The sequence below is a fragment of the Pseudorca crassidens genome, chromosome 11 (assembly GCF_039906515.1).
Source record: "Pseudorca crassidens isolate mPseCra1 chromosome 11, mPseCra1.hap1, whole genome shotgun sequence".
NCBI lineage: Eukaryota > Metazoa > Chordata > Mammalia > Artiodactyla > Delphinidae > Pseudorca > Pseudorca crassidens.
The window spans coordinates 92,384,210-92,396,269 of record NC_090306.1 but is presented as its reverse complement, the minus strand read 5'-3'; the positions used below and the strand labels follow the sequence as shown (position 1 = coordinate 92,396,269).

Below are 12,060 nucleotides of genomic sequence, written 5' to 3'. Positions count from 1 at the left end.
ACAGACCATGCAACTCCAGGTGGTCCGCAGGCCCAGCCAGGGTAGTATATGCCAGCAGGACACAGCCCAGGAGAGCCCAGGCTGCCGTTACCGTCTCAAGGAACAGATGTGCTCAGAGTCGGTGCCCTGAAACCACTTTGTTGCTGAAACAACTTCATAATGAGACCCATTCAGGCCATCGGTATCAAAGCCTCCTTGAACTGAGGCTGAAACGGACTTATCTAGCGACAAATCCATCTCCATGGCATTTTGTGTTTTAGCGAGATGAAAGGGAATTTGCAGAAAACACTTGAGGGTCTGATGCTCTCTGTGCAGAGGGAAATAAGGTTTTCTGGGACTCGATTTTGTAGGGCGTGCTGCTGACCAGGTCTGCTTACTCGGGGCCTTGCAATATATTGGTGGTTCTGTTGCAAGCAACAGAAACCAGTGCTAGGCACTTAATTAAACTGAAAAGAAATCAAAGGGGGGGAAATGTTGAATGGTTTATCTTACGGAATCAAAGTAGGATTTGGAAAACCAATACTTGAGACCATAATTAACCCTGGGCAGCTCCGGGCCACTCTGCAGTAGAAGTTCAGAAACCTCTGAGTGTTGCCTGATGTTAGTGCAAGTCGGCTCTGTGATCTCCAATCTCTGCATCTGTTCAGATTTCCAAGAGTGAGAAACTAATTTGCTCAGCCCAAGTGTCTACCCCTGAACACCCGGCCCTGGCCAGGTCTTCACATGTGTCAGCATAGCTCAGAGCTGCCGACTATGTACGGGGACCATGAGAGACGGAATTATTTTCTATTCCAAGAAGTGGCTTCTATAATAACCTTGACTGTAACAGTAATGTGGGGTTTATATAGATAGAGACGTCCATGTTCATAGATCTCTATGTCTATTGTGTATGTGTGTACACTTCACCATTCCCTCCATAGTTCAGCCCTCCTAGCCTCCCACTCCATTTCCATAGCAGTCGTATCTTCAACTAATTAGCTGAAAATGCAATCTAGAGCCCCAATTTAGAGACACTTGCCCTTGGGCCTTAAGCATCCTGAGACATTTCAGATGAAAACGTAAGCACCAGGTGGGAAGAGACTTTGGATGTTTTGTTCTGTATTTCCAAGTGCCAAGCACAGTGCCTGGCACGCAGTAGGTGCTCAGTGATTGTTGAACGAATGGCAACCACCCATCAGTGCTGGGACATCCTCCCTCCTCCCTCCAGGGGCTTCGCCATCTTGATCCAAGGGTATTCTTTAGACCCATATGTCCCGTCCCTAACACCCATATCTGTAAATAAGGTACATACCTCTCCTGGGGGAAAGGTAATGAGCTCCAGCTCTGCCCATGTCCAATGTAGGGTTGATATGAAAGAGAATGCTTGGCCATCAGTGAGGAAACTTCGGGTGTTTGTATGAAGTCATTGCTTAGAGAAGACAGAGAAATGCACGCCAGAACGGGGTGACTCAGACCTCTGGTCCTCCAACCAGCTACATATAGCTCACCCAGATTCTATCTTGGTGTCATCGTTTATGAATCTCCCCTGAAGTAGCGACGTGAGGCCCATATATCATTTGGTATATAGTTAACTTAAGCATAACTATAAAGAGTGAACCGCAACTGATATTTGGAGGATTCCCACGTCAATTTCCAGTCCATCTCAACCACCACCTTTGCACTGGAAGTTGGTAAGACCCCTTAACCAAGAGTGGTTTCCGAGACCTGTCCTTCTCCCGACCTGGTCCAGGTTCCCCCTCATTTGTTGCTTCCAAACCCTGCTGCCGGTCTTCCTGGACGGCCGCTCTGTTCTTGTCCCACGCTGGCCAGGGCTAACGTGTTCCTTCCTCGTAGGATGACGGCTCTTTGCAGACCAGCCCCAGTCCCTGCGTAGGCACAGGCTCAGCGTCCTGTTGAGTGAAAGTGACTTCTTACTTCAAGCAGTTGCGTTGCTCTGGAGGGCTGCTGCTTCCGGTATTTTTGCAAAATGCCTTCAACGCCTTGCATTACCCCAAGGAAGACTGCTTTCTCTGTCTCAGAGATAACGGGCAGACGGCCCAGGCTGGCCTGAGACCTGAGGGTCAGTGGTCTGAGCAGGAAGCCCGCAGGAAGTATCAAAGCCACGGCCAAAGAGATGCTGGAAGGTGAAGCCAGGGAATAGGGCAGCACCGCAGTGTAACAGGGACCATTTGTCGCTTCCAGCCTGCCACGTGCCAGGTGTACCAGACAGTACTAGTATCTCTGTTACCTTGTCCGGTCTCCACAGCACCTCAGGGGCGAGTTATTATTGCCCCATCTTAGGGAGGAACCTGAGGTCGTGAGAAGCTAAATCCCTTGTACGATGTGGCAAGACTCCTAAAGCGGCAGAGCCAGGATTCAAATCCTGTCTGTGTCCGTTACAAGCCTCGTGCACTGTGACCTTTCTGGGCCTTTCTCTCTTTCAAAGGTTGGCCACAGAGCTGGGCCATGGCAGATAAATCCATAAGGCAGGACATGGGTCTGAGGAGCAGAAGGCCAGGCTCAAAGGCCAGGAGTGAATGAGAGGATGAGGGATAGCAGAGCTCTGGCGCATCGGCTGCTGGCTGCATGGGGTGTGTCTGGCCATTTTGAAGGCTCAGGGTCTGAAGGAGGGAAAGGATGGAAGAGTCACAGAGACGGGACCCACAAATGCCCAAGTTGGTGATACTTCATTAGCTTTATGTCCAGCTCTCCCGTGGCCAGTGGTGCACTGGGAGCGTGTGGCCAACCCAGCGGACCCAGCAGGTGGGCAGATCTCCAAACCCTGTGCGTCCCGGACGCTTGGCTTTTGCACTCGTCTCTGACAGGGGCACACACTATGAAAGTGAGGGAGGGCCCCCAGCCTCTCTGTTCACTCTCCAGGAAGACTCCGCTCTCTGGTCCAGAGACAGCAGGGCTCCCGAGTGGCGTTGGACCAGCTACCTGGCCTCCCCGGGCCTCGGATCCCCCATCTTTAACCCGAGAGGCTGACCCCTCCCTGTGCCAACCACCTCCACTCCGTCCCGTGGGGAAGGCCTCTGCCTGGCATCACAGGGACCCTGTCTCTCTTCCTGCCCACTCTCCAGGAAGTCTGTCATCCAGCTCGACCTTGCCAACACCAAGAAGGTGACGATAGTCCCTGCGTTCGAGACGCTGCGCTACCGGCTCTCCTTCCCCAAGTCGAAGGCAGAGTTGCTGTCGATGCTGGACATGGGGACCCTCTTCACGTTCAGGTGAGTGGCCCTCACTGCCGCCTCCTGGGGGAGGGGGAGCCTGAAGGCCTTCTCGCTCCTGGGAACCCAGGCGCCAGAGCTGCTGGCCCAGACAGTTGTCATGGCATTAGACCATTTTAAGGCCAAAACAAAGCACCGCTGGCCCCACACTGTGTGCTTGGAGTGTTGTTTTCTCTTCCCACGTGCCATGCGCTTTTTGTACACGTGTGATCGACCTGTGTGTCCACATGCAAGGACAGGAACGCTGGGCAGGGCAGTTAGCTTATTTCTTTTCCTACTTTACTCAGTTTAAGTTCTGCTCCCGTCTCCCGGCTCTGATTCCTGTCTTGGTTTGTTTGTCCATTCAGTCATTTGGTAAGCGTGTTTCGTCGTGTTAGTGCCGTGGAGGCCGTCTCCCTTTTTCTTGTGGGTGGTCTGTTCTCTGAGGTCCTCGGGCCTGGGATGGGCAGCAGTAGCTTCAACCACTCAAGTCATCAAGGTGACTCCAAGGTTGGACACAACAGATGTGGCAGCTGACTTTCCTGTTGCCCAAGTGACAGTTTCGAACAAACCTTTCATTTCCTTGATTTCCTAGTACCCTAAGTCCTGCAGGAACATTGCAGAAGAGCTACCCTTCCACCTGTCCAAAGGGCCCAGAGAGTCTGCAGGATAGCACAGGTGCCGATGGCTTCTGTCTGCAGGGGACAGGCTACAGCATTAAGGGTAGCGCCCCTGGGCGGGGGAGTAGGAATTGTGCTCGGTCTCTTGACAGAGCAGTTGGAAGAAAGAGAGAGCTGCGCCCTCCTTCTGCTTCCGTTTTAAAGAGAGACCTCCCTTTTGAACCGTGTAAGAATGCCCAACACTTCCTTTGAGCTAAAGAACATACATTTCTAGGCAATCTGAATTTTATTGGAAAGATCATAATAACTTAGGTTTTCATATCACTATTAAGTCACTAGAAGTTTCTGGAAGGTTTTCTCAAACATTATTTTGTGAAATAATTTTATCAGGTAGGTTATTCATGCAACAATTCAGAGATGCTCCCTTTTCACCTTTTATACAGATAAAGGAACTGAGGAGTGCAGGGGTCCTGGGGGAGCCAGGACTCAAACTCCAGCCTTCTTCCTCCCTCCAGAATTCTGGAAAGTAGCCTCAAAGAGTTAATACCCCACCAACCAATCCTCCTTTCTTTTTGGAAAAAAAACAATAACTACCATTTATTGAGTGCCAGGCACTGTGATCAGCTCCTTTAATCCTCACAACAAATCCATGAGGCAGATATGTTGTCCCCATTTTACAGATAAAGAAACCGAGGCTCTGAGAGGCTACATAACTTGCCAGGCCACACGGCCAGTACGTGACAGAGCCTGGATTCAGCCCAGCTCTGGGGAACTACAGAGCCTGTGCTCTTAACTGAAGTACCATCAGACCACTGATCAAGTCCTGAATTTTTTCACTTTCAGTGTTTGAAGATGCATGCAAAAAGAGAGACTCTAGATGCCACAGCCTAATGGCTGACCATCCAGCAAATTTTCAAGACCTCCTTCCTTCCTCCTCCATCCCCAGATTATCTAAGAACTCATTTCAAGGCCAAGTCCGTGGGCCTGAGAGCTGGGGTTTGGCCTGCTGTGTCCGCGATTGCTGCTCTGGCCCACAGCTTGCAAGCCACCATGCCAAGTGCTAAATTACAGACCTTCCCTCCGAGAAATTGCTTTTGTCACCTTCCCTCCAAATGATGAACTCTTGAACCTCCTAACAGCTGAAACCTACTCCGCACTGCACCTGGAATGAGAAATCCCACACACACCTACACATCCATCCTCCAGGGCAGCAGTTCTGAGTGTGGTCCCTGGGCCACTAGCAACAGCATCCCCTGGGAGCTTGTTAGAAATGCCAGGTCTGAAGCCTCACCCCAGACCTACTGGATCAGAAACTCTGGAGGTGGAACCCAGATATCTGTTAGAAAATAGTCCTCCAGGGCATTCTGATACGCACTCACGTTGGAGAACCTCTGCTCAAAGCAGAGTGCCCCGCATCTCCTCTAAGCAACATCCCACAAGGTGTACCCAGGAAATCTCTCTCATCACTGTGTTTGGAGGCTGAGGATGGTCTCAGAAAGCAAGTCCTGGAGACCACTGTCTACTGGTCTGACAGTAGGTTTCTTGGGGCATTTTCTGAAGCTTTTCTTTCTAGAATGTTCTTTTTCTTGGGCCCCATCTGCTGTTTCACTAGAGCCTCAGCCTCCTGCCATCTCTTTGGAGCGTCCAGAGGCACATTCCTGCCCCACTAACTGGCTTCTGTCTCAGGTACCTCTCAAGTTTTTAGAGTGCTCATTCATTCATTAATCTGTTCAACTTAGTGCACAGCCATTGACTACTTGCTCTAAATATAGGCCAGAGAGTGTGGTGACAGTGACATATAAGAGAGGTAACCCAGCATCGTGGTTAAAGGTCCTGGCCCTTGAGCCAGGCTGCCTAGGTTTGAATCTCAACTCTGCCACAGCTATTTGTAACTTGACACTGGGCACGTAATAAGAATTTAAAACTATAGGTCTAGCATGTACAATATAACCAGTATAGAGTAAGTGTTTACTAAATACTGGCTTCTTATCATTATTGTTGCATGGTTGTATTCATTTTTATTGCTATATAACAAACTACCACAAGTTTCGAAGCTCAAAACAATACAAATTTATTATCTCACAGTCTCTGAGGGTCAGAGGTCCAAGCATGGAATGGCTGGATTCTCTGCTTCGGGTTTCGTTTGGCTGAAATCAAAGCGTGGGCAAGGCTGCAGTTGTCCCTAGAGCGTGTGGTTCTCCTCCAGGCTCACTGGTCGTTGGCAGGATTCCTTTCCTTGTCATTGTAGGACTGCCATGTGGCCCCCATAGGCATCTCACGCATGGCTTTTTGCTTTCTTCCAGACTCAGATTTAAAGGTTCACATGATTAAGTCAGGCCCACCCCCCATAATCTCCCTTGTAATTAATCTAAAGTCAACTGATTAGTGACCATAATTACATGTACTAAATCCCTTTTGCCCTATAATATAGCGTAATCACAGAGGTGATACCATAGTCACAGGTTCTGCCTCAAGAGGGAGAACATTATACGAGGGCAGGGTCACCCAGAAGAGAGTCTTCTGCCTTCCACAAGGGTCCCTGGTAGGAATGACCCTATTACAGACTAACATGCAGTTCCACATAAACGACAGAGAGCACTCCAGAAAGTCATGTACCCTTTCACAGTGATAGCCTCTTCATTAGTAAAGGATGTAGATAGTGGACTGTATTCGTTGCTGTAACAAGGTACTACAAACTGGGTGGCTTAAAGTGACAGAAAGTTATTCTCACCATTCTGCAAGCCAGAAGTCCAAACTCAAGGTGATGGTGGTTCCTGGCTTCCTCCAAAGGCTCTAGGGAAGACTTCTTTCGTGCCTCTTTCCAGCTTCTGGTGGTGGCCAGCAATCCTTGGCGTTCCTTGGCTTGCAGGTCTATCACTTCAATTTTTGCTTGCATCTTCACATGGCATTCTTCCTGTGTCTCTCCGTATCCAAAATTTCCTCTTATAAGGACACCAGCCTTTGGATTAGACCCTGCAATAACCCACTGCGACCTCTTCTTAACTTGATACATGTGCAAAGACCTTCTTTCCAAATAGGTCACATTCTCCGGTACTAGGGGTTAGGGCTTGAACGTAGCTTTTGGCGGGGGGTGGAGGACAAAATGCAGCCCACAACAAGGACTGTGTCAGCAGGTGGCTCTTCACCCTCCAGACCAGCAGCATTTGCAAGGCTGAGCTTCCTTCCCTCCACTCAGTGGCTTTTCTCCATGTGTCCCAGGTACCACGTCTGGACTAAAGGCCACGCGCCCACAAACTTTGCCAAGTGGCGGACCGCCACCACGCCTTACCGGGTTGAGTGGGAGGCCGATTTCGAGCCGTATGTTGTCGTGAGACGGGACTGCCCTGAGTACGACCGGAGGTTTGTGGGCTTTGGCTGGAACAAGGTGGCTCACATCATGGAACTGGATGCCCAGGTGAGAAGAGTGGGACGCTATGGACCCAGTGCTGTGGGGAAAGGGGAGGCCTGGATCTTAAAGCTGGAAGGGCCTTGGAGATAATACGCAGGGACCAAAGAAGGAACACAGCGCGTTCAGGGATCTAGAATGAGAACATGACAGTACTCATTCTCAGGGCTGTTGATTCCCAAAACTTTTCTCTTTCTTCTCCCTTGGGTGACAGACAGTTGGGTTCCCAGCCAGGACTCAGGCACATGTGAGTGTCCTGTGACAAACCACTTCACCCCCTCATCCTCATTCAACCCAGTGACGAAGACAAGCAAATGATGACCATTCATCACTCAGCCTGTGAGTCATGTAACTGACACAAAGCATTCTAGCAGTTCGGTATAAACGACACAAAGCACGCAGCTGAGAAGCAGCTGTTTATTCTACCCTGTAACTAAAAGAGTGATGATGTTCAGGCTGTATTTAATCATGAAACCTTTTCATTCATTCAACTAATACTTAACTGAGCACCTACTTCAAAAGAAATCTCCGCAGAATTCTAATAGGTTAAACCAGGGGTCTGCAAAGCTTTTCTCCAAAGAACCAGATAGTAAATTTGGGAGGCTTTGTGGGGCCTGCAAGTTGCTTTTTCAACGACTCAGTTCTGCCATTGTCGTTCAGTTGTAGACAGTATCTAAAGAATGGACGTGGCTGTGTTCCAATAAAACTTTATTTATTAAAGAACATGCAGCCGGCCAGACACACCACAGCTTGGCAGCCCCTGTGTCAAACAAACAAAAGCAAAGCTATTCTGGTTCAGTTAGGAGAAGGAGGCTTAGGCCCCTCAACCCCACCCTTTGGTCTCTCTGTTTGCTATTCTCCAAGGCACCGCCTCTTGGAGCACAGTGTAAAGATTTCTCAACAGGAGCATCCTGAATTCAGAGAAAGCAATGGATACTCGGTGCTGCCTGCCCTGAGTCACCTGGAGAACTTGCCAACAGTTCCAGTGTGTTTGAGAACAGTCCCAGGTGATTTGAATAAACCTCTAGCGTTGCAAACCACTGATGTAGATAGAAGGTTATGGGATGGTGTCCATATTTAACAACGGAGAGCACGACCTTTAGTGTCCGTTTTTTCAGTCTTGGAGGTGGTCCAGTGCTGCTCACAAACAGAAATGCTTAGTCTGCCTCAGCTTCTGTTTGAAAGAAATGTTGTAATATTCGTGCATCCGGCAGCGTGGTGAGGTGAACTGGTTCAATAAAGTTAATTTTTCCAGCACTGAGACCTGGGCTTTGTTTTAGACAATTTTGACAGAACTCTTGAAAATTTGTTGCATATTTTCCTTGCTCTGCCAAATGTAATTTTACTCTTTCTAGTGATTTAGGGAGGTAATGAGTACACACTTGACAGGTAATCCAGCCACACCTGTAGGAGCTGTTGGGATCGGTAGGGCCGTTTGTCCCCACGTGAAAAATCCCAGACAGCTAAGCTCCGGGAGTTCTTGCATTTTCTTTTTATGGTTTTTCTCACTCCTTCCTCACCATCAACTGTCATTTCTGGCTGCTGTCAGTATTCCTCCACGTGGAACAGCTACCTTTCCCCATCTTGACGTTTCCCTTTGAGTTTATTCTGATCTGCTCTGGGCTGGGAAACTGGATGACCAAAGCTTATCAGACATTCTATCTAAAATCAGAGATTGTAATTCTGAGTGCAGCTGTGCTGGTTCTCCTTTGAGTTACACATCCCGAATTTATGTCACCTGTTTTAGCTATTTAGAGGCATTTTATTTTTTATCTGAGTTCCTATCTATATTCTGCAAAGTGGAGAATACCATACGATGATTTGTAGTAAGGCTGCTTGGATGAGAAGTTTGGTGTGTTTTGTTTTTTTTTTTTCTGGTACGCAGGCCTCTCACTGTTTTGGCCTCTCCCGTTGCGGAGCACAGGCTCTGGACGCACAAGCTCAGCGGCCATGGCTCACGGGCCCAGCCGCTCCGCGGCATGTGGGATCTTCCCGGACCGGGGCACGAACCCACGTCCCCTGCATCGGCAGGCGGACTCTCAACCACTGTGCCACCAGGGAAGCCCTCTGTTTGTTTTTTGTTGGGGTTTTTCTGTTTTGTTTTTGAGAATTTAGTTCTTGATGAGCTTCCGTCCAGTGGAGCACCTTTTTCCTCATTCCTTTTTTGTCCCCTCTTTTGTGCTAATCTGACGAGACTGTTAAATCTCATCAAACCCTATGAGAAGTCACATAAGCAGACATCACTTAATCGAGCAAGAGAGTCTCCTGTGGCTTGTGTCATTCTAGAGCAAACATGTGGGTGTGTACTCACACTTAATCAGGAACGTTTTATGGGCCATAAGCTCTGCCCAGCACTGTCCATACATTACTGGTTGTCTCTCAAGGTGGGTATTATTACTTTCACTTTATAGATGGGAAAACTAAGGCTCAGAGAGGCCAGGTAATGTGTCCAAGGTCATGGAGACAGCCCTGAGCTGCTCCCGTCCACATGGTGGTGCTGCCCTGCTTCCTGGTGTCATTCACCACTTATTCCTTCGCTTGGTCAGGCGGCCATCCGCTTGGGTGTTCATCATACATCGCTGGGGGCTCTGCAGGTCTCACACTGCTCTTGTCTGCTTCCAGGAGTATGAATTCATCGTGCTGCCCAACGCATACATGATCCACATGCCTCACGCCCCTAGCTTCGACATCACCAAGTTCCGGTCCAACAAGCAATACCGCATCTGTCTCAAAACCCTGAAGGAGGAGTTTCAGCAGGACATGTCCCGCCGCTACGGCTTTGCCGCCCTCAAATATCTCACGGCCGAGAACAACAGCTAGCACCAAGAAGCCCATCACAAGGGAGAGACGTTCTACCAGGGGGAGAGCCACTTGCTGTGTGGGGCCCAGCCTTCAAACTCAAATTGAGCACCGCTTTTTTTGGTTTGTTTTTATTTGTCTCTTTGGCCCAACAAAGCTGCCCTCCCTACGGAGATCTGGGACAAGGATCTGGCCAGTCCCTCTCTGGCCCATGACCCATCACTCCCAGAGCGTGGGAAAACAGCCCACCTATGTGGTCTCTCCAGGAACGGGACACAGAGGGTGAGAGGGAGCAAGGGGGTTATCCTTCCGCACAGGCACACCACCAGGCAGGTCTTTAGGATATTCTCATGGCTTTTTTTTTTTTAAAAAAAAAAAAGAAGGCAGGGTGTAGGGGTTAGCCATCCAAGGAAATAAAAGCAAAAATGTCTCTTCATCAGAGAAGACTTTCTCCTTCACCCTGCAGTTCAGCTGGGTATCCAAAAGGAGGGCACACCAGTGATCAGAACTGTTCGGGAAACCCAGTGGGGACACTGCACTCGGCAGGACCTAGAGGTGGGGATTGCTCGGTTCTTTATCCTCAAGGTCACTCTTGTTTTGTTTTGGGGGATTTTGTTTATTTGTTTATTTTGGGTCTGGGGATCCCAACTAGAAAACCCGATCCTTTAAGGCTCTGAAGGAGAAGCAGCTGCTTAGCTGCCATCCCTCTATCAGCAGTGGCCCAGCCAGGAGGACGGGAGTCTGCGGCCAACATCTACACGGGTCGCCTTCTTCGGGATGGTCACCGAGGCCCCATGGCCTTGAATTCCCTACTTTCCAGAATCCAGGGGCTACGATGGGGACTGTGGAAGTACAGAGACCAGCTGTTTTACAACCAGTCACGTTTTCTATTGGCAGTGACTGATTCAATGGGGACAGGGCTTTAAAGGGATGGTTTCCATGCACGCGAAAGGTACGAACCTCTCAGGCCTTTAGAAGAACTTTCGTAATTCACTCAAGCCCAGTCCTGAAGATTCACAAGCCCGTTTGGAGAACTTAGGGAAGAATGTGTTGGGCTCCACTGTGTTCACACGTCCACTCCGCTGCAGCTGGGACGAGGTCATGACCTCAGGCTCCCTTGGGGACCCATCCAAGGGTAGGCCAGCACCTTTACCGTTACACAGATTGAAGGGACACTGGACTTTTTAGCCATTTTCTTGAATCTTCAATGTTAATGTTGTGTTTACATTGATGAGAACAAGAGTCAGGGCCCTACTCTCTGCCGGGCTGTTTGTATCAAGTTGCAGTGTGACCAGCAAACGCTGCATCAATAAACGAAAGTACAGACTGTTTCTTCCCCACTCCCCTCCCACTCCTGTAAGGAGCTACCGGACACACTTCCGTGTAGAGAGCAAAGTCGGTAAACAGCAACTTTACACTTTCTGTTCTCCCGTTGTGTTCTCTCATTGCTTGAACTTGAACCTCTTTTTTCTCTTTGCCTGAGGTTAGATCTCACTTCATGCTCCAACCCTCAGAGCATTTTCACATTTTCCATTCAGCTTCTGTCTCAATACTGAAGGCCAGATGTTTTAGGTAGCATATGTGGGCCAGCAAGGGAAACGGTGGCAACTGTCCTGTTAGTCATGAAACGCCGCAGCAGCAGCCTGATTTATGAGAGGCCCTCAATGTGTCACATAGTCACGTGCATTCACTCAGATTTACTGACAAATTTAGGAAAACTATTAGGACTAATCCTCACACAGATATGCATAAGTTTGTGTGTGTGTATATGTCTCGTGTGTGTGTGTGTGTGTGTGTGTATCTCACATACATAAATTACATATGTAGTATTATTACAAAAGCTATACATAAATACTGTAAAAAGCAAAACATCACAAAAGTATTCAAAGTTCACGTTAAAGTTTCCTTTTTCCACTGGTGTGTGGGAGCCAGCTTATTGTGCACATCTCTTTCCTACTCCTGTGTACAGAGACATCACCTTTGTAGTGTGAAATCATCCGTGATTGGAGTATTTACACCATGGAAATCAGAAAACATCACAAATCAG

The 12,060-nt window shown here is 48.9% G+C and overlaps 1 protein-coding gene across 1 annotated transcript in view; it reads left to right on the top strand.

Annotated features, from left to right (window-relative positions):
* The window catches only part of LARGE1 (LARGE xylosyl- and glucuronyltransferase 1), a 590,958-nt gene extending 580,831 nt beyond the window's left edge, over window positions 1-10,127 (top strand). The window contains exons 13-15 of the mRNA XM_067697877.1: window positions 3,063-3,209; window positions 7,028-7,223; window positions 9,837-10,127. Of these exons, the coding sequence (XP_067553978.1) occupies window positions 3,063-3,209; window positions 7,028-7,223; window positions 9,837-10,034 (541 nt within the window). The 3' untranslated portion in view covers window positions 10,035-10,127. The remainder of the gene's footprint in view (window positions 1-3,062; window positions 3,210-7,027; window positions 7,224-9,836) is intronic.
* Window positions 10,128-12,060: the final 1,933 nt, after the last annotated feature.